The sequence below is a fragment of the Bos grunniens genome, chromosome 27 (assembly GCF_055505025.1).
Source record: "Bos grunniens cultivar Pamir isolate PY7600 chromosome 27, Bosgru_T2T1.0, whole genome shotgun sequence".
In the NCBI taxonomy this organism is placed as follows: domain Eukaryota; kingdom Metazoa; phylum Chordata; class Mammalia; order Artiodactyla; family Bovidae; genus Bos; species Bos grunniens.
Window position 1 is genome coordinate 39,769,227 of NC_141191.1, and position 27,433 is coordinate 39,796,659.

The following is a 27,433-nucleotide window of genomic DNA, read 5'->3' on the forward strand; positions in this document are numbered from 1 at the left end:
TCAAAGAAGCATTTTTCTTTTTATCTGTACGTCTTAAATGAATCTATAAGTTCAGAGTTAAGGGTCCTTAAACAACGACTCTTCTACCCTCCGAGTTAAGGGAGCGCATGCTTCTGGGTAGAACCTGGGTCCAGCCCCTAAGTCCGTGTTCTCTTCTGTCAACCCGGTTGGATTTCAGAGACGGGTTGCGGGTGGGATTGGACAGGGGGCAGCTCTATGGGCCTGGACAGCAGTCCCTCCGCAGGCAGCAGAGCAGAGCTGCCACAGCCTCCCCCATCACGGGGGTCTGACCGGGCATTCAGGCTGTGGGCCGGCCGCTCCGGGTTGGCAGCTTGTCCCCAGTCACCGACGACGACCCCCTGAGCAAGGTCTCCAGTAGTCTGGGCTCACTCACCCCTGTTGATCAAGTCCACACACCGAGCCGTCCCTCCAGCTGTCTGTCTGTCTGTCTCTGGGGGAGGGGAGGCCTCTCTGAGCACACCTGGTGCCAGGTGAGGAATGGGCAGTGTTGTGGGAGTGGTGGGGAGCAGGATTAGAGAGGAGCTGGGGGCCAGAAGCGGGTGCCAGCCATCTGAGAACAGACTTGGCCTTGAGCTTGCTGTGGAAACCAGAATGTGTTTTCCTCAATTATCACCTCCTAACGCGCTGTTCTCGGCATTGTTCCTTTGACATTTCTGCAAGTTCTTTGTGTCAGTCACAGTGAAGATAAAAGCAGCGATGATCCCACCCGTTGCGAGTGTTTCGGTTTTGTACCCTGCAAAGCATCTCCACATTTGTTTAAAGAAAACTGACATTATTTTTTCATGAGCTCTGCAGCTGGGATTGTGTGCCCTTGAGGGAGACCTTGACCTCGCAAATGAATGAGATGAAGAGTAGGAAGCTTCTGTGCTGAAGTAGGCGAGGGGACGGGGCGGGGGGCGCTCCCTTTTCTGAATTACTAGAGAGAAAGACCAGTAGATTATATGTGCTGCTAAGGCCTGAAGGTGTGGTCTGGTTTGTGCTTTGCCCTGTCTCTGGATTCCCTGGTGGCTGCTCAGGGCCGGGTGGGGGTGGGATGGCCCCGCTTCATTCTTTTCAGCATCTCTCGTCTGACGCCGAAGCTGAGGTTGGGGAATATTTGACAGAGGTGCCCTTCATTTTGTTATGTTTCTGCTTATGTCAGTCCTATCCAGGAGCCAGAAACTTGGAAATAAATATCAGCCAAAGGTAGGTAAGCCATGGGGTCAGCTCTGCAGCCAAGGAAGCTCCTTAAACATGTCACCTCATTATAGGCTTTTAATAGAGATGAAGCAACACTCATTAAACGTGGAGCTAATCTCAGACTCACTTCTCCACAGGATAATTGCCTTTGAATCAATCTTGAGACCCATTAGCTTGGTTTAAGAAAAAAAAAATTCAACTCTTTTTTTTTTTTATACGTGGAAGGAGTTAAAGAAAAAATACACACTGTCGCATTTAAAATGGATAACCAACAAGGACCTGCTGTATAGCACGGGGAACTCTGCTCAGTGGCAGCCTGGATGGAGGGGAGTCTGGGGGACAGTAGGGACACGTATATTATGGGTGGCTGAGGCCCTTTGCTGTTCACCTGAAACTCTCACACCATTGTTAATTGTCTAGACTCCAGTATAAAATAAAAAGTTTAAAAATAAGTAAGGACTGTGACAAGGTCATGGAGTTTTCACCTTGTCTGGAGCACGTGAAAGAAAGAGGTTTGAACACCCAGAGGCACACTCAGACACACAGTCCAGGAAGGGGAGGGGTAAATCGGGAGTTTGGGATGAACACGCACACCGCTGTACATAGGAAGTAATCGTCAGGAACCTACTGTATCGCACGGGAACTCTATTCAATATCTTGTGATAACCTGTAATAGAAAAGTATCTGAAAAAAAAAAATCTAGAAAAAACTAGACACTGTCAATGGAGTATCTTTAGAATTCTTTATCTTTTCCCCTTTTAAAAATTAAAACAATGGGCGTCCTTACTAGTGGAGCTGGAGTGGGAGCGGAACGTTGACCACATCCCCTGGCAGCCGGTGGGGCCCTCAGCACGCCCCTCCTCTGACCCTGTGATCGTCCGAACGGTCTCACTCGATACGTACTCAGTGACTGGGTGGATAAAGTTCATGTTAATCGTGACATCGCTGCTGAATGTCAGGAGCTATTTTCTGCTCCCTTGTTACTATGGAGGAAATGGTTGTCATGAGGGTCCCACCTGCCACCTTCTGGTGGGACCAGGTGGGTGGTCTCAGAGCTCCATGTGCATAACCAGAAGGTTTTATTGTTGTTTAAAAAAAATTTTTTTTAAACCCCAGGAGTAGCTGTAGTACCAGCAGCTAGAACTAGAATGCTGCTGTATCAAATCATGTCTTTTCAAGCTACTGGAAAATTGCCTTTAGAAATACCCTAGGAGGATCAGAGATTTCTCTCAAAAAAACGGTACCAGCTGGCGTTTGACCTGGTGGGTCCCACTTTGGTTGAGTTGTGCCTGTGGTCCAAGTGGGCAGTCTGCTGGTCAGGCAGTCTGCTTCCTGCTTGGCCGGGAGGTATACTCCCCAATACCCGAGTGATGTCCAGGATGTGTGAAGACCTCCTGCCCTGTGCTGTCCTGATGCCAGGGTGCCATGCTGAGTCTTTACATGCAGTGACCTTTCAAAGCCCCCTGGGAACCTGCCTGGGGTCCCCACCTCTCTGTTTAAATGCAGTTCGGGGAAAACTTTTCAGATACACTACAATTTTCTTCTCTTTTAAAAAATAAACCAGACTTTGGGGGATGATGAGGATGTGAAGGAGCTACTTTGATATGCAGTGTGGGCTTTCCTGGTGGCTCAGATGGTAAAGAATCTGCCTGCAATGCTGGAGATGCAGGTTCCATCCCTGGGTCAGAAAGATCTCCTGGAGGAGGAAATGGCAACCCACTGCAGTATTCTGGCCTGGAGAATCCCACGGACAGAGGAGCCTGGCGGGCTACAGTCCATGGGGTCACAAAGAGTCAGACACGACCGAGTGACTGACACCTTGACACACTTCAGGGTGCAGGATAGAGGCAGGGACCGGGCATCCCAAGTCCAGGAGTCTGCTTCTGACTGTGCTTTATGCTGACCCCATCACTTTGTCTCAACAGCAGCTATTTCTTCCAGGCTCACCTTTCTGGTTGGTGAAACGATGGCTGTGCCAGACTGATCCCCCTCCAACCCCACGGCCCCCACCTCAGCAACCGGGCGTGTCCAGAACGAGACCCCTCTTTCTGCTGATCTCCCCATGAGCCTGTCCTTTCCCAGAGCTCCACCCGGCACCCTCCTCCTCCGTGGATGCTCCCTCTCCCTGTCAGGCCGGTCTCCAGTCCAGGTCCTGGAGATGGAACCCAACGGACCTTTCTAGAACCTCCATCCCCCACACTGAGTGCTGCTGGCTCCACTTGCCTTACTCCACCCCTCAGAGGCGCACTGACCTCAGGCCCATCTGCCCCGTGCCGATCGCCTTTCTCCGGGGCCTCTCAGCACTGTCCATTTGCTGAAATTCAGTTCAGCTCACAATGACTCCTGTTCAAGAAAGGTAGCCGGCTGGCTGACCACTGCCTGTAGGCTATAGTGCAGATGCCCTATGGCGACAGAAGGCTTGTCTCCGCACAGACCCCTCTTACAACACCATAGACAATGTGGCTCAAACAGCACGTGTTTAATTCTCACAGCTCTGGAGGCCGGAAGTCTGAGGTCAGGGTGCCAGCCCGGCCAGTTCCTTGTATTCCGGTCCCCTGATACACCAGCCTTGCTCCCTGGCCAGGTTCTATGCTTTCCCTCTACAAGGCCCAGGCCTCTTAAAAGCACATAGTACAGGGTAGAGAAGGGCTCCCCGGGTGGCTCAGTGGTAAAGAATCCGCCTGCCAGTGCAGAAGCCGTGGGTTGGATCCCTGGGTCAGGAAGATTCTCCTGGGAAGGAAACAGCAACTCACTCCAGTATTCTTGCCTGGAAAATCCCATGGACCCAGAAACCTGGCGGGCTGCAGTCCATGGGGTCACAGAAGAGTTGGACATGACTTAGTGACAACAACACCAAGTGGCAGAGAAGCCACAGGGCCTGGTGATGGAGAGACAGACAGTAGGGCCATGCTGCCTGGGCTGGAAACCCACTTCTACCCTTTCGTTGCTGGGTGACCTGAGGCAGTGACTAACCTCTGCCTCAGTGACCTTACCTGCAAAATGGGTATGATGTTAATAGAACCTACCTCATCGGAGACATCAGAGAAGCAGGAAGAAGAGGCAAGTAGAGTGGGGTCCTAGACAGGAAAGTTTCCAGGAGGGCCAGGGGATATTTTAAGAATGAAGCAGAGGGATGTTAGGGGAATATTAAGAAGTATTAAACTGAATAACAAACTTGGATTAAATAAGCACCCTGTGTCATTTATCTCGTGTAGAAATAGGACAGTTTTCATTGCCAGTAACTTTCTTTCTAGGAGTGATATCTGGAAATGCTTTTAGCTAGTCCCCTAGTGATCAGTTGGCCACCTCAGCAGAAATAGTGGAGGCAGGAGAGGCTTGGTGTCCGGGTTCAAGCCAAGGGATGCCGGGGCATACCAGCGGAGGGGCTTATGGTATGGTGGGCCGCAGCTGGACTTTAAATATGGTCTGTGATCAACCCGAGGTTTTATTTTTGTGAAAATAATGCTACATCTTTCATTTATACGATATTGCACTAATAGTATATTTTTCAGCATTGCTGGTTCTTTTCTGCACTCATACTCTGCTGACCTGGCTCCATGGGATTTCTAACTCCTATGCAGGTCTTGCTGTCTCAGTCCTGTTTGGTAAGGACCGCTTTGTGGAAGCACAGCCCCGTGTGTGTGCTGGTGCCTACTTCTTGGTGGGAAAGGACCAGGTCGGAGGACCGAGCTGAGTCAGGTGGTCATTTTGTCTTGACTCAGGACAGTGGTTGACTCCTAGGCTTCACACAAGCCAGCAAAATGTGTTGCTGGCCTCCACAGGGTGGGTCCCAGCACTTTTGATTCAGGATGTGTCTGGGGGTCGGTTGCTCCTCTGGGGCCGTGGCAGGGTTGGGGAGCGGCTGTGCTCACCCGCTTCTTTCCGGAGACCTGGGGCAGCCACACTCACACATCACACGGCTGGTGCCGGAAAATGAGTGTCAACCCTGGCGGGGGGCGGCTTGCGTAGCCACGGGGTGTCAACAGGGTGTCCACGGGGCCAGGAGAGAGCCGTGGGTCGCCACTGTTTGCCCTAATGTGGGGTCTCCCCCAGGGGAGCCCAGGGTGGGGAGGGGAGAGGCCCTGGGCACCCCTCCCCGCTTCTCCCCCTCCAGACCCAAGCTCTGCTGTCTTGCGCTCTCAGCGGCTGGTGTCTGGTTCTGCTTCGCCTTGGCGGCTGTTGGTGCTCTTTGGAGAGCTTTCCCTGGCGCACATGTTCGCTGCCTGCCTACACTTCCCTGTGGCCCTGCTCGTGGGCATCGCCTCCCCTTTGCCACCGTGGTCTGATTCTGTAAGTGTGCTCACTCTGTCTGTGCTCTGGGGTGTCGTGCTGATGGGCGTCGACGCCCTTGGGGGTGTGGAGGCTCCCGGCCGTGTGGGAAAGTCTCAGATCTCCCCGAAGTCCGGTTTCCTACTCTCGAGATCGGGATCACCAACTCGCGTGAGGTTCACGGGAGACGGCAGATGATGCTTGAGGGGCAGTGATTCTTGGAATGTCCTTGGGGGATCTGCTGGGCTGCTTGAAAGGCCATCAGGTCCTTGCCTGGGACTTGTCACCTGCTCGGTGGGTGTGCAGCCGCTCTGTGTCTGAAAGTGTTTTCAAGACGGGGCTGGGGTGCGGGGGAGGCATTTGGTGACGCTCGTTTCTCATCCTCTTCTTCTCCTCCCTCCTCCGATCTGCTAATCGGTGCACGAGAACTCAGCTTTCCCCCTCTCTTCTGCCCTCCCTGTAAGTGAGCCTGAGCGCCCGCCCCCATCCTCGGCCTTCACAGCTCAGGGAGGGTGACTCACGCCTCCCACCTCCCCGGGAGCTGGTGTTTACCACCCAGCGACTCCGCCCCGCATCTGCGTGGGGGCCCTGCTTGCCTGCCGCTCTTGGCTAGGAGGGCTTGGCACAGAGCCCTGCTCACTTTTAATTAGTCCTCTCCGTGTTGATTACCAGCACGCCTTTCCCCGGAAGCTGGACTGTGTGACCTCGGGACGTGGTCTCCCCAGGGGTGCACTTCCCTGAGTCTCCAGCGATGTCACTTTCCAGGGTGGCTTCTGCCTGCACGGGAGCATAGGTGACGTGTGGTGATGGCCATTGCACGGGCAGTCCCTTCACCAGCCTCTGGAGGAAGGAAGGGAGAATTCGGTGTTTGGCAGAAGAGAGCTCGTAGTGAGTCCAGCCAGCATCTCGGTTAACTGACCAAGAGATGTCCTGTTTTTCTCCTTTTGAAGAAGAAATTCCCCTTGCCGGAGTGCATTTTAGTTGCGCTGTCTTAAACCTGATGCGTGGGGTAGGGCTCCTGGCATCTGCTCAGAGGCCTCTGGCTGTTGCAGGCTTGTTCTGTCCCCGGCCCCACTGGGGGGCCCCAGGCACGCCCGGGATCCCCGGTATTTCCAGGGACACTGTGAGTTTGCAGAGCTGCTAAGGGGATGCGGACGTACAAACCACAGCTAAATGGGGAGACAAAACATGATGGAGAAAAATGACTGCTCTGTACCACGTCTGAGAGGCCAGGCAAGATCCACTGGGTGCTTAGAAGCAAGAAAAATTGGACAGGTTGGGTGCAGGAGGAGGGGCGGGTCGCAGCAAGCAGTTCGGGATTCCTGAGGGTAGTGAACGGCACAGCCTGGCGGGTACCAGCCCGGTTTGGCATCAAGACTGAGCCGGATTTGATGCGGGGCTTGGCTGCTGGCCGGTTCTGCACCGGGGGCTAGTGACCTCACTGCTGTCAGCCTCAGTGTCCTTATCGTTAATGAGATTGTTTTGAGGATTAAATGAGATAATGTTTATAAACTGCTTAATCTGGGGTCTGGCCCAGAGCAGATGCTAAGTGGGTGTGATTGATTGTAAGCACTGGGAGGGGCTGGGAGCCAGGTTTCTCAGGTGGCCCCACCAGCCCCAGAGACCGGGCGGGACAGAGGGGCAGACAGAGACAGGACAGGTCTCTTTGGCAGCTGACTCAGCCCTGCTCTTATGCTTGGGGCATCTTCCTGCCAGGAAGAGGTCCTTCGTGGGCCGAGACCACGCAGCGTGAGCCCTGTGTTCTCTTGTGGAACCTTTCTCTCTTGTCACCCCCGCCTCCAGGTTCCACGGCCCCACCTGTGCCGACTGACCCCCTTAGATGCTCCTGAAACAAGGGCAGAGGTGGCAAGGGGGATGGGAAGGAAGATCTACGTGTATTTCAGGAAGACCCTCTCTTTCAAACATTCACTGGCAAATTAGAAGCCAAAATCCAAAGCGATCAGCACGGAGGGCTGGCCTGTTTCCTGGCTTTTCAGCTTTCAGAGTTGTGACTCATCTCTGCATTCATTTTCTGGTTAGCAGACCCTGGTGTCTTTTTTTCTGCATTTCCCTGTCTCTGCTTCAAAGTAGGGAAAACGAAAGCAGAAGGATTCCTTCCAAGCAGTATGGAGATGCGGGTGCTGGAGGGGTGCCTCCCAGCAAGGGGCTTTCCATCCCTCTGGGCCGTGGGGAACCCCCTCTGGATCTGGTTACAGGGAGGACCCTCAGGGCATCTTGAAGGCCATGAGGTCCAGGTCCTCCAGGTTGGAAGGGAGGGAAGCATGCTCGTGGTTGGGGCCAGGCAGTGTCTGGCGGTTGGTGTTGGAGACCCTGGGATGGCGCCAGGGGTCCAGAGGCAGGCAGGTCACCCCGCGGATTGGGAGCCTGCACTGGGCCCTGGGTGGGTGGGGCTGCAGTTTTGTGTCCTGGGGATACCGGAATGAAAGGCGGTGAGGAGGGCAGTTATGTGGGAGCCAGAAGCAGGTCCCGGGGGAGCCCAGGATGGTCCATTGGAGTGAGAAGACATTCAAAGCATTTTTCATGTTTCATTGTTGTCGGGGTATTGTTTTGTGAACATGTAACTCAGCAGTATTGTAAGATTGGTGTGTAGCTTGTCAATGAATTCATTAGACATTTGGTCCTCACCCACTGGTCACTTCCTGCTGGGCATGCCGAGCTGTTTACATCCATCAGCTTGGAGACCACTGATCCGGGGGTGGAGGAGGAGCATGGCCCTCAAAGCCTGTCGTGGACAGAGCCTTGGGCCGGGCAGCCTGGCATCAGGCTGGGGAGGCTGTGAGGATGCTCCCCGACCACACTGACACTGTGATGCCAGGTGAAGGCTGTGCCCCGCTGGCCCTCACCCGGTCCTGTGTGGACAGCGACACTGATCTTCCCTGCGCTCCTCAGCTGCCGTCAGAAGCACCCTGAGGCTGACAGTGCTTGGCACAGGATGAGTGCTGACTCAAGCCGCCTGGAGAAGAGACGCTTGTGTTGCAGAAAGATGTGCGATGCCGGAGAAGTGCAGCTCCTCAGCTCCCGGGAGTGTGATTTGGGAAGAATATGCTCATTTTCCGGCAGTTTTAACATCCCTGCAACATCTCAGCCCTAAAGTGGCAGATGTGAACGAGAGGCAGCTTGCTCTGGACCACACGACGCTGCGGCAGGAGTTGCATCTCTAAGAGACCGGGTGGGAAAGAGTTAGAAAGAAGTGTGTTCACAGGAGGCAGGGAGGTGGGGCTGGGAGCTGGGTGTCTTCAGCTCCCGGAGTGGCTTTGGTCTGCCTTTTGCTGGATTCTGCAGAATTTCCCGCACTCCTGCGGGTGGCCTTGGCCCCTCACACGTGCCCCAGGCCGACAGGGAGGCAGGGATGCCAGGCCATGCTGGGAGCTGCCTGGTGCATACGGGAGCTAAGTGGAAGCAGAGAGAATTCCTGCAGCGCTGAGGCAGGCCAAGGGTTTGTTGTTGTTCAGTCACTCAGTCGTGTCCGACTCTTTGCGACCCCATGGACTGCAGCACGCCAGGCCTCCCTGTCCATCACCAACTCCTAGAGCTTGCTCAAACTCATGTCCATTGAGTTGGTGATGCCATCCAACCATCTCATCCTCTGTCACCCCCTCCTTCTCTTGCCCTCAGTCTTTCCCAGCATCAGGGGCTTTTCCAGGGCGAGGCTTACAGAGTCACTTTATATATGTTTCTGAGAGCATCTGAAGTCTGTCTGAATAAGTGTCCTTGCATGATGCCTTCTGCACACACATTCAGGATAGTGTGCTTACCCAGGAGATGGGACCTCGATTTATGCTCCGTTGCTGCTGCTGCTGCTAACTCGCTTCAGTCGTGTCCGACTCTGTGCGACCCCATAGACGGCAGCCCATCAGGCTCCCCCGTCCCTGGGATTCTCCAGGCAAGAACATTGGAGTGGGTTACCATTTCCTTCTCCAATGCATGAAAGTAAAAAGTGAAAGTGAAGTTGCTCAGTCGTGTCCGACTCTTAGCGACCCCGTGGACTGCAGCCCACCAGGCTCCTCCATCCATAGATTTTCCATTAGTACAGCTAATCCTGCCACCGAGGGTCTGCGTGCCCCTGCTTTCAAAGAGCCAATTGTCTGTGTCCCTCAAGGAGCCGCTGCACAGGGTGGCCTGGGGCCCTGGTCCCCCGCTTCCTGGCTCAGGACACGCGGTTGCTTTTCTTCGCTCCTGCCCTTCTGGCTGGGCGTGTGCCCAGGGTGGAGCTGTCCCGGGGCCTTTATGGCCATGCCCTGAACGGGCTCCTTTGTCACTCAGGCCTGTCACTGTGCCGAGTAGGGCTGCCTGGCATGGCCTCACTACTGAGCCCCGACCCTTCTGCCTGCTGCCGTCACGGCCGCGTCTCACAGCGGGGCTTGTCCTGCGGTCCTCAGCGTGTGTGAACTTCTCAGGGACACTCGTAGAGGCCTCTTGGAAGGCTGTCTCTGTCGCAGGCCACAGCCCTGCTGACCGAAATGTCCCCTGGCATCTGTAGCGTGAAACCGGGACACGCATCTAACAGCGCTTCTGTCCTGGCTGTAGAAATTGTAATGTCTACTCTCCTCATTTTCGGTGACTGTTAGACCCTGGACCAAACTTAAGATGTGTCTTCATTTCACTCTGTTTCCACTCTAAGATGAAAGGATACACAGTCCCTGTAGCCGCTTGCCTATCTTAAGGAATGTTGTAGATACCTAACATTTATTTTAAGCTCTTGTCATTTTGAAATTTATTTTTTTATACTTCTCAACCCTATCCCCCATACATTTGGTAGGAGGGAACATGGCATTAGCAATGATATCTGTCTCAGTGTAGTTTGGCTGTTAAGGGTTCGTGTTACAGTTATTGGCAAAGGGCTTCGTTCCCCTGCAAGCTCATGAACTTGCTCCTGGAACTTGGGCTCGGTCCCCTTTTCATCTCCTGTAACTTCTTGTCGGCAGGGTACTAGAAGATGCTCAGTAACAGTGAGGATGAACAGCGACAGCCTCCTGGATTCTTCCCCGTCTTGGGCCCTTGCTGTGCTCTCTGGAGGCCTGGGGCTGCCCCAGACGCTTGCTGGTCAGCGCAGGCTGTCAGATGGCTTGCAGCTGGAGTCTGAGAAGCCCACCGCATGACTGGGCCCCTTGGCTTAGGCCCTTGTGTCTTTCAGACTCTCTGCCTTGACTGTTCAGAAAGAAATTCCTTAAGCAGCCCCCTGCCTGCATACCCCAGGGCAGAGCTATTAGGGTCAGTCTGCCTGTCCCGAGAGCCCCTGTCTGGCCTGAGAGTTTGGGGAGGGACCTTGCACTGAGTGGGCTCTGCCCTGGGTGATGTGGCGAGCACTGCTCTGCAGCATCGTCTGCCCTCACAGCGGACCTTGGAGGAATCTGCTCTGCCCTGGGTGATCTGGCGAGCACTGCTCTGCAGCATCGTCTGCCCTCGCAGCGGACCTTGGAGGAACCTCCGCCTGCCCTTCTGTTGCTCAGAGGTTGTAAAAACAGCAGCAAAGCCACTGTGCTTGGCTGTCCCTTCAGTCTAGTTGATAAGTGCTGTGCTTTTTGGATGGTGTGCGTCACAGAACATCCCTGGGGATTTGGCTGGGGCAGGGAAGCCTGGGGGGAGCTCTTGGGAAGGATGGACCTTTGAAGTGAAGGTGGCAGGGGAGTAAAAGGGCTTCCTTGGTGGCTCAGATGGTAAAGAATCTGCCTGCAGTGCAGGAGACCTGGGTCAGGAAGATCCCCTGGAGAAGGGAATGGCAACCTACTCCAGTATTCTTTCCTGGGAAATCCCATGGACAGAGGTGCCTGGTGGGCTACAGTGCACGGGGTCGCAAAGAGTCAGACACGACTGGGTGAAGAGAAAAGAAAAAAAGTATTACTTCTCAGGTGCACTTTTCTCTAAAGTACTGGATTTGAGTCAAACTTTTGCTTTAAAGCTATATCCATGGTTTATTTTCTTGAGCTTTTCTGAAAAACAGACATAAGGTGTATGCCCTTGCTTGACTTCACAGTGATCTATCACTACTTTATGTCTACTTTTAATCAGGATTTAAAAAAAACCTAATATTTGGTTATTTTGTAAAACAGCATTTTGAAATGTCTGATACATTTATGCTCTTGTTTTTTTCTCTCTAAACAATGAACAACAACAAAAAATCATCCTTAACTTTGCTCTACTAACTAGAGTACCAGAAAAATCTAATGCTAATTGCAATGACAATAAGGTAAAAAAAGATTTAAAAACAGTAAAATATAGCTAGCAGATGCAACGAGCCCGAGGATTTTTTTGTAGTTAAGAAGTAGGAACATGCACCTCCCTTTTACTCGTCCTAAGGTTGGTTACTGAGAGGACTTTGTTGTTGTTCAGTTGCCAGGTCACGTCTGACTCTGTGACCCCATGGACTGCAGCACAGCAGGCTTCCCTGTACCTCACCATCTTTCAGTTTGCCCAAGTTCGTATCCATTGGTGCCATCCAACCATCTCATCCTCTCTTGCCCTCTTCTCTTGCCTTCAATCATTCCCAGCATCAGGGGCTTTTCCAGTGAGTTGGCTCTTCCCATCAGGTCTTGCCCTTAACTACCCCAAAGATGGAACTCCTCTGAAATCTGGGTGCCTTTTCTGTTTTTTAAATAGTAGCACAATGCTGCTGGGATGGTAACAGCTGTATTTTCACTGTCTCTGATGATAGTGCCTGGTAATTACATGGTGGGCTCCATCTGCAGCTGTAAACACAGTGTAAATGTTAACTCTTTCATTCTCCCAACACCTCTGCAGAGAGCGGGAGAGGCTGGGCCCTTGTGGTTTGCTTGTAGTTTGGTCCGGGTTGTATGGCTGTATCTCATCGAGGCGTCCTGCATGTGTATGTGGTAGAGCTGGGAAGGTAACACCTTTGCTGCAGATGAAAAATACGATGTCGCCGTAGAAGCAGGAGTGGCGAGGATAAGCCTCCTGAATCCAGCAGGCAAACGTGCAACCAGTTTACTATTTTGATTACAGGATAGATTGCTAGAAACATCGAAAACCACTGCGTGCTGAGAGGTGCGGAGTTTTGTTGCTGATGTACCTTATCCGCTCCTGACCTTTAAGAGGAGCAATCCATCACTGCTCCCTTGGCAGTAATTTTTATGGCTTTTGATTCTTTTAAAAAGTCACTTCTTACTAAGCCTGTTTTTTTTCTCCTTTTATATCTCAAAGAGTGAAATACCAAATAACTTTGAAATTTATACTAGTCAACTTCAAAAGCTGGACTAGACTTTCAAGAGATTTATGGAACGGAACAAAATAATTATTGTACAGTTTTAAAAATTTTTAACCATTGCTTTAATGCACTGCTTCAGTTAACCAACATGATTTCAATTTATTATGCAAATACAACAATTATTCCATTCGAAACATTAGAAAGATTGCATACTTTGTTTCCCCAGCACAATTAATGGTGTTGAATGTTCCATTTGTTTGTTTGGGTTTTTTTTGACTTGCTTATTTGGTCTTTAGTGACAATCCATTTAAAGTAAAAGTCTTTTAAAGTGGCCGAATAACATGGTAACGTGTCTTCACTGGTAATTTAGTACTCGCATATAATGAGTTAGTACTCGCATATAATGAGTTAATCCAAGGGATGTCATTAAAAACAGCACGGTGCCTGAATTCCCAAGCTGAGATGTTTTTAATCACAGAATTACAGTAATTACATAAATCCTGGGATTTTCATCAGACGGAAACATGCACTAAACATGCACTTTAAACTCGACACCGATACCCAGGTACTGTGCTAAAGTATAGGCTGGAGAATCCTCAGGCCAAGGGAGACATTGGAGAGAATGTTAGGTGTTGCATCTTAACGGAAAATTGGGAAATCAGCTATTTTGGTAACAGTAATATCATACGAGGCACATCCCCTGAGGAGCAGGAGAGAAAAACCCCCGGCTGTGGCTGCAGGACAAAGGGACGACTACTCAGACTCAGTGACCCTGCTGTTCGCTGCATTTTCAGCACACGGAGGGTGCAGAAGGATCACCTCCTCCTTTTCCCTGGGGCCCAGAAGCTACTAATTGCCTAGAGTTCTTCCGTTCCATCAGTGAGATAGCCCACCGGTAAATGAGGCGAGAATCTGGATATCTAGGTCTAGTGAAGACTATGTGAAAAGTAACTTTGTTATCGCAGGGATTTTTTTTAAGTATTGAAATGACCCAGACACAGTACCCTCAGGAAGCTCGTTTCAGGGAAGTGATATGTTGAGTAAGAAGATGAGTGCATCTAGGAAAATTTATTAAAATCTCCCAAAACAAGAAATCTTATTTGATTCATTTATTGTTCTTTCTTTTTTGTGGCTCAGATGGGCAGGGGAGTCGAGAAAAGGGGATTGAGGAAGGGAGGGGGTTGAGGGGGTGAGGAAGAGAGGGTCATTGATGGGTGGAGGAGGAAGGGGTGCATGGGAAAGGGGGACAGTGGGTCAGAGCCAGGTGGCCCTGCATTTGTTTGGGGGGATGGTGAAGTTGAGGTACAGAGTGTGTGCGTGTGACAGGCCGTGTGGGTCTGGCTGGGTATTCCTGGTGAGCCGCCAGGACAGGGAATCCCTCTTGGAGGGTGGGCAGAGGCATCCTGGGTTTGAGTTCTCACCAAGCAGTGTTTCAGGTCTCCTCCCAGCCTTATCCCTTTCTCTGTAAACTCATCACCCACTGCCCTGGAAGAACTATCTGCTCATTCTGCATGTTACCATCCAAACTTAGCGTTGGCATATTTGAGCCTCCAGGTGCTTCCATGCTGCTCAGCAGAACGTGTGAGGACCATCCTGAGCCGGCCTGAAGCTCTTCCCCTGGGAGGGTGCCCTCAAGATCAGGGATGCTCACTGTCTGCATCTGGGCTTGAGCAGGGCATGTCTGCAATCCCATTGTCATTTAAGTTTTGCTTTTCCCTTTTAACCACGAAAATAATATGTGCCATTGTGGACAATGGACATGATAAAGAAAGCTCACCATTAATCCTACTCTAGTAAGAGAGAGCTCACACTTTGCCATCTTCCTGTTTTTTTTTCTGCATGCTTTGTTTTTTGTGTGCACGCCTCTGCAAATGGGTACCTGCATTCTGATTCAGAAACACCAAACAATATTTAATCACCTGTTGTAAGCATATTCTTTTTTCTTTTCGGCTGATTGCATGACTTGCAGATCTTAGTTTCCTGCCCAGGGACTGAACCCGGCTCTAGGGCAGTGAGAGTGTAGCAGTCCTAACACTGAACTGCCCAGGAGTTCCCAGTATTTTCCATAAACCCCACTGCATATTGATTATTGGCCCTTATGGTGAACACAAGGAGGTTATCGTCTTGAGTGAGTGTTATTGCCCTCTGTCTCTCCCCAGATCCCCTCTGGAAGGTTACGATGGGAATGAGCCTGACGACTTGGATGGTTTCCCCGACTTGCTGCCTCTGCCCCCAAGTTCGTCCTTCGGAAGTCAGGAAAGTGCTGCGCGTGGTGGTGGCCTCCCAGCAACGAGGCGTGGCGGTGTAGACAGGAATGGATGAGAGTGGCTCGGGGGCCCTCGCACGCGTGCTTCCGGAGGTGTAGTCTGGAGACGCCCCTGCGGGCCGGGGCCGCATGGCCGACTCCTGAGCCAGGATGCTGCGCCGGGGGCTGCTCGCCTGGGCCTCCCGGGTGGTGGTCTTGCTCGTGCTTCTCTGCTGCGCGGCGTCTGTCCTCTACATGCTGGCCTGCACGCCGAGGGGCGATGATGAGCGCCAGGGGCTGCCCAGGGCCAACGGCCCCACAGGCAGGGCCGGCTCTCAGGCGGCGGTGCTCGGCTGGGAGGAGCGTCACCGCGACCACGTCGGGAGCCTCAAGAGGCAGATCGCGCAGCTGCAGGAGGAGCTGCAAGAGCGGAGTGAGCAGCTGAGGGCTGCGCAGCAGCTGGCGGGGGAGCCCGCGGGCGCCCCGGGCAGGGCCCAGGCCGACCTGCTGGCCTTCCTGCGCTCGCAGGTGGACAGGGCAGAGGTGCACGCCGGCGTCAAGCAGGCCACCGAGTACGCCGCCGTGCCCTTCGACAGCTTCACGCTGCACAAGGTGTACCAGCTGGAGACCGGCCTGACCCGCCACCCCGAGGAGAAGCCCGTGCGCAAGGACAAGCGGGACGAGCTGGTGGAGGCCATCCAGTCGGCCGTGGAGGCCCTGAACAGCCCCGCTGAGAGCAGCCCCGACCAGCGGCCCTACACGGCCTCGGACTTCATCGAAGGTTGGCCGGCTCACCACTGGGGTGGGAAGTGGTGGGAGGGGCCCGGGGTCCCGGTCCAGGCAGGGCCGGGCTGCGGAGGTCCGCGGTGGCTTTGGGGATGAGACAGACGGCTTTGTGTGAGCTGCTTTAAGGACAAGGGACCACAGTGGCTGTGACCTGCAAGATGACTCAGCGTGGCCAGGGAAGGTGCAGAGTCAAGGAGGGAACAAAGGAAGCTGAGGGGAAGCTGACCAGGCAGCACCGCCAGGAACAGACTGACAGTACTGTTGACTGAAGCAAGCACAAATCCACCATGAGCCCAGGCCCGGACCGATTTAGACCAGTTCAGACTGGTTTGAACTGGCTGAAACTTGTTTAGACCAACTTAAAAAGCCTCTGACACTGGTTTAGACCTGTTTGAGCTGGCTGAGACTAGTTTAGACCAGTTTAAAAAGCCTCTGAGGCTGGTTTAGACCTGTTTGAACTGGCTGAGACTTGCTTAGACCAGTATAAAAAGCCTCAGACCGGTTTGACCTGGTTGAGGCCAGTTCGAACCAGCTGAGACCAGGTGGAAATGGCTTAGACCCATTTGAACTGGCTGAGACCAGCTTAGACCAGTTTAGATTGGTTTAGACCAGTTTGTACCATCTTAGACTGGTTTTATGGCAGCTTAGCCAAGAGCGGTTTTGAGTGTGACAGGCAGTTTTTGTTTTATGACTTCTTACAGGCACTTCTGGAGACAGGGTCCTTTCATCAGGTCACAGAACAATAATAACTAATGTGTGCCAGGCTGGTCTAGCTCTGTTTTGGAGAAGGAAATGGCACCCCACCCCACTCTTGCCTGGAGAATCCCAGGGACGGGGGAGCCTGGTGGGCTGCGGTCTATGGGGTCGCACAGAGTCAGACACGACTGAAGTGACTTAGCAGCAGCAGCAGCAGCAGCTCTGTTTTAGCAAGTTTACACTTACAGTGACCCCTTGGAGGGGGTGAGGGGATGGAGGCTCAGATTAAGTAAATCACCTAAAATTGCTCCCTTACCAAGTGACAGTGGGGTGTGAACCCAGAATTCTGATTCCAGCATCCAGGTCCTTAACCACTGGGTCACACTGCAGGTCGTCAGAGCACCTGGAAGCTGAGAGTGAATGGCTCTTTTCTTCATGGATGCAGAGCAACCTTGTATTAACTTGCGTTTGTGCCAGTTTTAGAAGAAAGCTGCCTCCTCTTGGAAGTTTCTTGCAGGCTCTTCTTACTGACTTTTCCATTGTTACTGATTCAAAAATCAGCTGATAATTTGGTAGAGGAGCTGCCTTTGAGGTTGCCCAACTTTTCCTCCTGTTTCTGAATAGGACCTACTTCCCAGACACATGGCTTGTCCACTCATCATGCTCCCTACTGGGTTCTGTAATGACCATCTCATCCACCTGCAGGCAGGACAAACTGCGTTTAGTCGTATCAGAAACCCTCCCTCTGCTCCTCATGCCTGTTCTCTTTGGATGCCTTCCAGTCTTACCGTTTTTCCCTTTACAGGTGAACTGTAAGTTAATGCAGTTTTGATATATTATCTTTTCGTATACCTGGAGCTCGGTAAAGAAATCTTACACAAGACCAAGCTTTTGATGTGTTTACTGAAAAAAAAAAAAAAAAAGCATAACCTGAGAATTGTGAATTAAATTTTATTTGGGTGCAAAATGAGGACTTTAGCCAGGGACAGCATCTCAGACATCTCTGAGGATACGCCCCAAGAAGTGGGGTGGAGGTCAGGATGTATGTGATTTTGGTGAAGGGGGTCCGTGAAGCAACACATTTTGGAAGAAGGTTGCTGCTGGTCACGAGGAGCAGATGTCATTGTTTATGATTTTGGTACTTTTCCACATATAAGAAGATACAGGAAATAAGGCTCATAAAATCTCCTGAAAGTATCTGAGATCTGTTCCTCCAGTTTTTCCCAGAGAATTGAGTGCCTCGTTTTTACTCTCAACCTGAAACTCTTTTCAGGGTAAGTTGAAGGTCAGTGACTGCAATGGTCAGTGACTTCATCCTTGTAGAGGCAGATGACAAGTGTCCATTTTTCATCCATAGGTGTCAGGATTTTTTTGACTTATTTATTCTGAGGTATTAAAAGGCTCAGCACACCGGGAAGCTAGTAATCACAGGGTGAGCATTCGGTAAGTGTTTAAAATATCATGAGGCTGTAGCCTCTCATTTTTAGGGAGCTTGAGAGCTTATAAAACATTTCCACAACTGTTATTTGCCTAGCCAACTTCCAGGGAAAATCATTAAACATCCTTTAAAAGGAACTCCTGGTTGCCCCTCACACAAAACCGTTTCAAAAGAACTTGATTACAGGTCCGCGCCTGCACTGGGGCATGTTCACCCTTGTGGTTTTAATCTGCATTCGTGTTTGACATCTCTGCTTTTCTGTGCACAGTATCTTAAGTGTAAGGCCTGTGGTTCTCCATCAGGAGAGACCCGGACCTCTTGTCCCTGAGCTGATGTGGCATGACTGACTTCCTCTCAGAGACCGCTTGTCACGCTGCCCCGTGTGGGCAACACCCTGTGTGCAAAGGCAGGTCGGTCCACACACGCCTTCCAAACTTGGGGAACATCTACTCAGCTATTTCGTACGATTGTCGTACACATAGTTGATACCACTTTTTCATTCTTATCACAAAAGACTATGGAGGCAGTTTTTACTTTCTCAGTAAATGGGTGTCAACAAAAGATTCCACTGGCCAGGAACTGCAGGAAGGCAGAGTTAAATCCAGTGCAAGGAATAACTGTCAGACAGAGACGTTTCTGAACCAAGTGGGGTTTCCTTCTCTACAAGGATTCTGTCATCAGCTGGATAGCTGGAAGGTTGTAACTGATGACTCTGTCATCAGAGAGGTGGCTGGACTGAGTTATGTATGAAGGTCTTTGCAATCCTGGTTCATGATTCTTTGATCTACACCTAGTCGGGGAGAAAGAAGGGAAGAGAAAGGGTCTGATTTGGAATCTTTTTTCTATAGGAATTAGAACAAGTGACAGAACCTTGTAAGGATTAAGTCTGTCTTTGCGATAACATGTTTAGGTTTGTAAACTCGAAGTTTGCAAGTCCCCTGGTGGCTCAGATGGTACAGAACCTGCCCACAGTGGGGGACACCCGGGTTCAATCCTTGGGTCGGGACGATCCCCTGGAGAAGGGAATGGCACCCCACTCTAGTGTTCTTGCCTGGAGAATCGCGTGGACAGAGGAGTTTGACAGGCTACAGTTTATGGGGTCACAAAGCATCAGACTGAATGACTAACGCTTTCACACTTTCACTTTCCATGTAATCAGAACAAGCGACAGAACCTTGTAAGGATGAAGTCTGTCTCTAAGATAACATGTTTGGTTTGTTAGCCTAACTTTGGACCCTTTTGTGTTTGGGTGTCAGCAGGCAGTTGAGTGGGAGTCCCTGGGCAGACCTGGGCTCCACACGCTTGTAGGGCTCCACACGAGGGTCACGGGTTGGCTGAACCCTGAATTCCTGTGATAAGGCTGGGGGTTCTTTGTGTTCAGACGAGGAATAATGAAAGTCTGAGAATGCTTCCGGATGATAATGGTTGTGTCAACTTAAAAGCCAGCCCTGGGGCAGGAGGCGTGATGCCAGGGTGGGCTGGGCAACCCTGGTCCAGACCCCACACCTCCCAGCAGCTGGGTCTCCTTGTCCTTCAGTCAGAGGCCGAGTTTCATGTCCCCCAAGGCCCACCCGGCCCCAGCTCCTGCAAATACAAAGCACAGCTTCAGCTTTGTTCCTCTTGGCTTTGCTGAGGGACTGTTCATGAGGGGCGCCCCAGTCCTCCGGATCCTGCTGTCTGGGAAGGAGGGATTCGGACAGTCTTCTCTGACCGTGGCCACTTCCTGCAGTTCCGTGAAACCTGCGGAGGGGAACGCCTGCTGATTACCGTCTAATTTGTTATCCACGCTGACTGAATTATTATCTATCTCTAAAAGATAGAGGAAGCGATGTTGACCCCTGTTTCCAGATGTTTCTTCTGGCACTGATTTTTGCATTGGATTCTCATATAATAGCATGAATCTTTGGTACAACCATCTGGGAAAAGAAGATAAAGGAGGAAAACATGATCAGATCCTGCGCATTCGGAAACCCAACCATTTATCTCAAGTGAACAGAACACTGCCCTTTGTGGCTTAGCACCTCCTGTTCAGGTCTGAGTGGCACGACTTTTGGCTTTGATGGCATATTTTAAATAGAGCTCTGGCATCTGCAGCCATAAAACAATTTGTTGTTGTCTGGTCACTCAGTTGTGTCCGACTTGTTGTGACCCCATGGACTGCAGCGCACCAGGCTTCCCTATCCTTCACCATCTCCTGGAGCTTGTTCAAACTCATGTCCATCAAGTCGGTGATGCCATCCAACCATCTCATCCTCTGTCGTCCCCTTCTCCTCCTGCCTTCAATCTTTCCCAGCATCAGGTCTCTTCTAGTGAGTCAGATCTTCTCATTGAGTGGCCAGAGTATTGGAGCTTCAGCATCAGTCCTTCCAATAAGTATTCAGGATTGATTTCTTTTAGGAAAACAATGTAGCCTCCTGAATTATTATTGTAACCATCTAAACACTGGATAATGTGAGTCCTGTGTGAGGTGCTGTGTCTGCCTTCTCCGTGGGGTGGTTCTGAACCAGCCTGGGCAGCTCACTTGCTCCAGCTTTTCTAGGGTTAGTGGAAGCAAGAGTGGGTCAGATGCCACAAGATTTGATTTTAGGATGAGATGGAGCTGAGCCAAAAGTCACAAGAAAGTGAAGCTTTTGATGGTGCCCTGAGACCCGTTTTAAAACAAGGGGATGTGGAAGTGGCTCCAAAACCTTAGTGGCCGCTGCGCAGTGACCTCCTGTGCTCTGCAGCCAAGACTGGGGAGGGGCTGGTTCCCAGGAGGCTGAGGCAGAGTGAGGATCCTGAGTGTTCTGCATCCTTTGTTGATGCCTCAGCTTAACCTCCAGGGATGCCCTGAGGACCACGATGCTAAGCTTTGCTAGACAAGTCAAGCCAGGTCCCAGGGCCGGGTATCTGGAGGGCTGGGTGCTTGAGGCCATGATGCTTGGTGTGCCTTTTTGTGACTTGGGGAGGAAAGGTAAGACAGGTGTTCAGGTGCATTTCCGGGCCCTTGGGGGGGCCTCTGGGGGTCTTGATGCAGAAATTAGAAAGAGGAAGGATTCTGTGTGGTGGGTGGGGTGTGGGGGGATGAGCAGATGGTTCACGGAGGTGGCTGCAGGCAGACAGGATGGAGAGCTTGCAGTTTGCGGGCTTCTCATTCCAGGGCTTCTCCTCCTGTGGAGTGTGGGCTCTAGAGGGCTGGCTCAGTCCTTGTAGTGCGTGGGCTTAGTTGCCATGGGATCCCATGGTGGGATCTTCCTGGACTAGGGATTGAACCCGTGTCCCCTGCATTGGTAGGTGGAGTCTTATCCACTGTACCACCAGGGAAGTCCCTGCACATACACCCTTGAACACAGCCCTTTTGTAGAGAGCACTGCCCCCCCAAACCCCCCCACACCCCAGTTCCTTTACATTGTAAATGTCTCTGTCAGCAGCAGCCAGAGTTTCCTGCATCACTAGTCAGGCTCTATCTGATTCTCTCAAGGATGGGAGCTTTTGGGGCGCAGTGCTGAGATTACCTTTTATGCTTTGCTTAGAGTATCAGCAGTCCCTGGAGTCTGTAAAGCATTTCTCATCCGTATCTGTCTGCTTCCACTGGGGCTGCTGATCAGAGGTGGGCGGGGGTCCATGGGGAGGTGGGCTGCCAGGTGCTGAACCTTGGCCCTGGTGGCTTCATCCTCCTTAAAGGAGCTGAAGGAACTGAGGTGCAGGAGGGCTGGACCCCAAGGGGAGTGGCTCCATCGTGGAAACGCTGGCCTGCGTCCTGCCTGGCTCTCCTTCTGCCCTCAACCCCATCTTTGCTGTGAACGTAGATGAAGGGAAGGAACAGACTTTCCATCCTTGGAGGTTCCACTGGCTTATCAGTTGGTCTGGAAAACACAATCTGGAGATGTGGGTGTTTGTGGGGAGGACGCTGATGGTAGAGGACAGAGTGGAGGGGAAATGAGATTCCAGGAGGAGGTGGTGGGTTAGGTGTGGCCGGGAGTGTCAGAGCCTCCTTTCGAATGTCTGTTTCCAGCGTGTGTGGGGCTGTGTTGAGCCTGGTTTGTGGCGCACCGGCTCTCCATCGCGTCGTGCGCAGTCTTCCTTTCGAATGTCTGTTTCCAGCGTGTGTGGGGCTGCGTTGAGCCTTGCTTGTGACGCACCGGCTCTCCATCGCGTCATGCGCAGTCTTCCGTTGCAGCACGCGGCCTCTTCAGTTATGGTGCGTGGGCTGAGTTGCTCCATGGCGTGTGGGATCTTAGTTCCCTGACCAGGGATCAAGCCTGAGTCCTGTGCATTAGAAGGCAGATTCTTAACCCCTGGACCACCAGGGAAGTCCCACAAAGTGTCATAGCTTCTTAAGTGGAAGGCTAGATGGGTAATAGGAGAGTTAAGCTCTGAGGTTTCTGAAGGCTTGGATGTTCAGTCTGTTCATTCACTGGGGGGCCCATGTGCCAGCGTCATCCATGCTGGGGGCAGCCAGAGTCACACACACGACCCCTGCCCCTTGCGGGTGATGACAGCAGAGTCACACCTTAAAGTGGTCCAGGGGAGAGACTGGCCCAGCCCACCGCAGGGTCAGCAAGGTCTTCACAGAGAAGGCTCAGGCCGGGGGGCTGCTCTGCACAGCGGGAGAGACGAAGGCAGAACCTGGAGGCGTGTGAACCCTGGGATGTTCGGGGACCTGCAGGCAGGATGCTGGAGTATTCAATAAGAGGATGTAGCTCTGGGTGGGAGAAGGTGTGGCAAGATGGTGACCCTGAAAATTAGTACCAAGATCATAGCGGGTTTATGTGCATTTCAGGGTTTCTAGTTTACCCTACAGGGCGTGTGCCATTATTGACCATTTTTAATTGTGGCTAGCCTGGTCACTATGATAGCAGGGTAGAGGGGATATTCGAGAGGGCTGAGAATTTGGGAAATAGTTTGGCAGTTCCTCAACGTGGGAAACAGTTTCTGCATGACCCAGTGGTTCTGCTTAAAGGTATGACTCGAGAGAAAGGAGAATGTATGTTCACACAGAAACTTGGATACAGATATTCATGACAGCCGGATGGTGGGAACAACCCAGATGTCCACCTTTAGACGGACTGATGCACACCATATGACTTCCGTGCAAAATTACTTGCCACAGAAAGAAACAAACGACTGATCTACACTGCAAAGCGTAAACATGATGCTAAGTGAAGAGACTCCACATACAGAAGACCACATATTGTGTGATCCACTTACCTGAGATGTCCAGAAGAGGCAAGTCTGTAGCGACAGGAAGTAGATTGCTGGTTGCCTAGGACCTCGGGTGGGTGGGTAGGGAGAGGGGTGAGGAGTGACTGCTAATATAGCTACAAGGTTTCCTTTTAGTGCAATGAAACGCTCCAAAATTAGATGGTGGTAGTGGTTGCAACAGAGAAGGCAATGGCACCCGGCTTAAATACTCTTGCTTGGAAAATCCCATGGATGGAGAAGCCTGGTAGGCTGCAGTCTATGTGGTCACTGGGAGTCAGGCACGACTGAGCGACTTCACTTTCACTTTTCACTTTCATGCATTGGAGAAGGAAATGGCAACCCACTCCAGTGTTCTTGCCTGGAGAATCCCAGGGACGGGGGAGCCTGGTGGGCTGCCATCTATGGGGTCGCACAGAGTCAGACACGACTGAAGCGACTTAGTGGCAGCAGCAGTGGTTGCAAATTTGGGAAACTCAGCAGTGGCCACAGGACTGGAAAAAGTCCGTTTTCATTCCAATCCCAAAGAAAGGCAATGCCAAAGAATGCTCAAACTACCGCACAATTGCACTCATCTCACATGCTAGTAAAGTAATGCTCAAAATTCTCCAAGCCAGGCTTCAGCAATACGTGAACCGTGAACTTCCTGATGTTCAAGCTGGTTTTAGAAAAGGCAGAGGAAGTGTTCTAGTTTCATTCTTTTACAAGTGGTTGACCAGTTTTCCCAGCACCACTAGTTAAAGAGATTGTCTTTAATCCATTGTATATTCTTGCCTCCTTTGTCAAAGATAAGGTGTCCATATGTGCGTGGGTTTATCTCTGGGCTTTCTATTTTGTTCCATTGATCTATATTTCTGTCTTTGTGCCAGTACCATACTGTCTTGATAACTGTGGCTTTGTAATAGAGCCTGAAGTCAGGTAGGTTGATTCCTCCAGTTCCATTCTTCTTTCTCAAGATAGCTTTGGCTATTCGAGGTTTTTTGTATTTCCATACAAATTGTGAAATTATTTGTTCTAGCTCTGTGAAGAATACACACTTTCTAACACCATACACAAAAATAAACTCTAAATGGATTAAAGATCTCAACATAAGACCAGAAACTATAAAACTCCTAGAGGAGAACATAGGCAAAACACTCTCCGACATACATCACAGCAGGATCCTTTATGACCCACCTCCCAGAATATTGGAAATAAAAGCAAAAATAAATAAATGGGACCTAATTAAACTTAAAAGCTTCTACACAACAAAGGAAACTATTAGCAAGGTGAAAAGGCAGCCTTCAGAATGGGAGAAAATAATAGCAAATGAAGCAACTGACAAACAACTAATCTCAAAAATATACAAGCAACTCCTACAGCTCAACTCCAGAAAAATAAATGACCCAACCAAAAAATGGGCCAAAGAACTAAATTAGACATTTCTCCAAAGAAGACATACAGATGGCTAACAAACACATGAAAAGATGCTCAACATCACTCATTATCAGAGAAATGCAAATCAAAACCACTATGAGGTACCATTTCACACCAGTCAGAATGGCTGCGATCCAAAAGTCTACGAGCAATAAATGCTGGAGAGGGTGTGGAGAAAAGGGAACCCTCTTACACTGTTGGTGGGAATGCAAACTAGTACAGCCACTATGGAGAACAGTGTGGAGATTCCTTGAAAAACTGGAAATAGAACTGCCTTATGATCCAGCAATCCCACTGCTGGGCATACACACTGAGGAAACCAGAAGGGAAAGAGACACGTGTACCCCAATGTTCATCGCAGCACTGTTTATAATAGCCAGGACATGGAAGCAACCTAGATGTCCATCAGCAGATGAATGGATAAGAAAGCTGTGGTACATATACACAATGGAGTATTACTCAGCCATTAAAAAGAATACATTTGAATCAGTTCTAATGAGGTGGATGAGACTGGAGCCTATAATACAGAGTGAAGTAAGCCAGACAGAAAAACACCAATACAGTATACTAACGCATATATATGGAATTTAGAAAGATGGTAACAATAACCCTGTGTACGAGACAGCAAAAGAGACACTGATGTATAGATCAGTCTTATGGACTCTGTGGGAGAGGGAGAGGGTGGGATGATTTGGGAGAATGGCATTGAAACACATAAAATATCATCTTTGAAACGAGATTCCAGTCCAGGTTCGATGCCTGATACTGGATGCTTGGGGCTGGTGCACTGGGATGACCCAGAGGGAGGGTATGGGGAGGGAGGAGGGAGGAGGGTTCAGGATGGGAAACACATGTATACCTGTGGCGGATTCATTTCGATACTTGGCAAAACTAACACAATATTGTAAAGTTTAAAAATAAAATAAAATTAAAAAAAATAAAAATAAAAAATAAATAAATTAAAAAAAAAAAAAAGCAAAAAAAAAAAAAAAAAGAAAAGAAAAGGCAGAGGAACCAGACATCAAATTGCCAACATCTGCTGGATCATGGAAAAAGCAAGAGAGTTCCAGAAAAACATCTATTTCTGCTTTATTGACTATGCCAAAGCCTTTGACTGTGTGGATAACAATAAACTGGAAAATTCTGAAAGAGATGGAAATACCAGACCACCTGACCTGCCTCTTGAGAAATCTGTATGCAGGTCAGGAAGCAATCATTAGAACTGGACATGGAACAACAGACTGGTTCCAAATAGGAAAAGGAGTACGTCAAGGGTGTATATTGTCACCCTGCTTATTTAACTTATACGCAGAGTATATCATGAGAAACGCTGGGCTGGAAGAAACACAAGCTGGAATCAAGATTGCCGGGAGAAATATCAATAACCTCAGATATGCAGATGACACCACCCTTATGGCAGAAAGTGAAGAGGAACTAAAAAGCCTCTTGATGAAGGTGAAAGTGGAGAGTGAAAAAGTTGGCTTAAAGCTCAACATTCAGAAAACGAAGATCATGGCATCTGGTCCCATCACTTCATGGGAAATAGATGGGGAAACAGTGGAAACAGTGTCAGACTTTATTTTGGGGGGCTCCAAAATCACTGCAGATGGTGACTGCAGCCATGAAATTAAAAGACACTTACTCCTTGGAAGGAAAGTTATGACCAACCTAGATAGCATATTGAAAAGCAGAGACATTACTTTGTCAACAAAGGTCCGTCTAGTCAAGGCTATGGTTTTTCCAGTAGTCAGGTGTGGATGTGAGAGTTGGACTGTGAAGAAGGCTGAGCGCTGAAGAATTGATGCTTTTTAACTGTGGTGTTGGAGAAGACTCTTGAGAGTCCCTTGGACTGCAAGGAGATCCAACCAGTCCATTCTGAAGGAGATCAGCCCTGGGATTTCTTTGGAAGGAATGATGCTAAAGCTGAAACTCCAGTACTTTGGCCACCTCATGCGAAGAGTTGACTCAATGGAAAAGACTCTGATGCTGGGAGGGATTGAGGGCAGGAGGAGAAGGGGAGGACAGAGGATGAGATGGCTGGATGGCATCACTGACTAGATGGACGTTAGTCTGAGTGAACTCCGGGAGTTGGTGATGGACAGGGAGGCCTGGCATGCTGCGATTCATGGGGTCACAAAGAGTCAGACACGACTGAGCGACTGAACTGAACTGAACTGAGTGGTTGCAAAACTCTGTAAATACAGTGAAAAAAAAAAGGGTGACTTGTACAGTTGAAACAGTGAATTGTTTGGTATGTGAATTACATCTCAGTAAAGATACTTAAAAATAAATATGATATAATCTCTGTCCTCAAAAAAATGCAAAGGCTGGGAGATTAATGAAAAAGTTTTAAAAATAGTTGAGGTGGCGAAGACTCCTGCATCAAGGCTGCAGCCATGGAACAGGAGGGCAGGATAGGGCTCAGTACATTGGCAGGTGGTAGCTTTGGGGTTCAACCAAAAGCTTAGCGACTGAACAACAACAGCAATAGAATCCTGGGCTTGTTTTTTTTTTTTTTTTCTGGCTATGCTGCAAGGCAGCAGTTTCTTCAGTCCCCAAGCAGGGATCGAACCCTTGCCCCTGAGTGGAAGTACGGAGGATGGCGTGCAGTGGACCATCAGGAAGTCCCCTGGGCTTTTCCGTAGGCATTTCTCCAGGGTGTGTAGTGAACACGCTTCCAGGAACATACTTAACATCACACTTTTTCAAAAGGGATTTTAGGCAGCAGTGGTATTTATTGATGTCAGACTTCTTTCCCCTTTATGTAAGTGCTAAATCATGTCTTTCTTATATGAGACACCAATACTGGCAGAGACTGGATGGGGAAGTGGGCAGAGGCTGGAAGAATGAAGACCTATATCTTACTTTTACTATAAGATTAATTCAACAGACAGAAATACAAAGAATTCTTGTTTACATGTTTCTGACCATAGTCAACTGACTGCCTGAATGATGAGTTTCCAGTTTGGAAATCGTCTTCCAAACACACTGTCATTAGCCCGAGGCCAAGCATTCAAAC

At 50.3% G+C, this 27,433-nt stretch overlaps 1 protein-coding gene across 17 annotated transcripts in view; it reads left to right on the plus strand.

Annotated features, from left to right (window-relative positions):
• Nucleotides 1–27,433, plus strand: part of CSGALNACT1 (chondroitin sulfate N-acetylgalactosaminyltransferase 1) — a 339,147-nt gene that overhangs the window by 240,830 nt on the left and 70,884 nt on the right. For 10 of the 17 annotated variants that reach the window (XM_086380519.1, XM_086380521.1, XM_086380522.1 and 7 more), the window contains one exon: nucleotides 14,812–15,678. The exons of 5 other annotated variants lie outside the window; for them this stretch is intronic. In XM_086380519.1, the coding sequence (XP_086236645.1) occupies nucleotides 15,069–15,678 (610 nt within the window). In that variant the 5' untranslated portion in view covers nucleotides 14,812–15,068. Of the gene's footprint in view, nucleotides 1–6,047; nucleotides 6,358–14,811; nucleotides 15,679–27,433 lie in introns of those variants that run through there. 2 more of the 17 variants (XM_086380529.1, XM_086380530.1) reach the window with 2 other exon arrangements.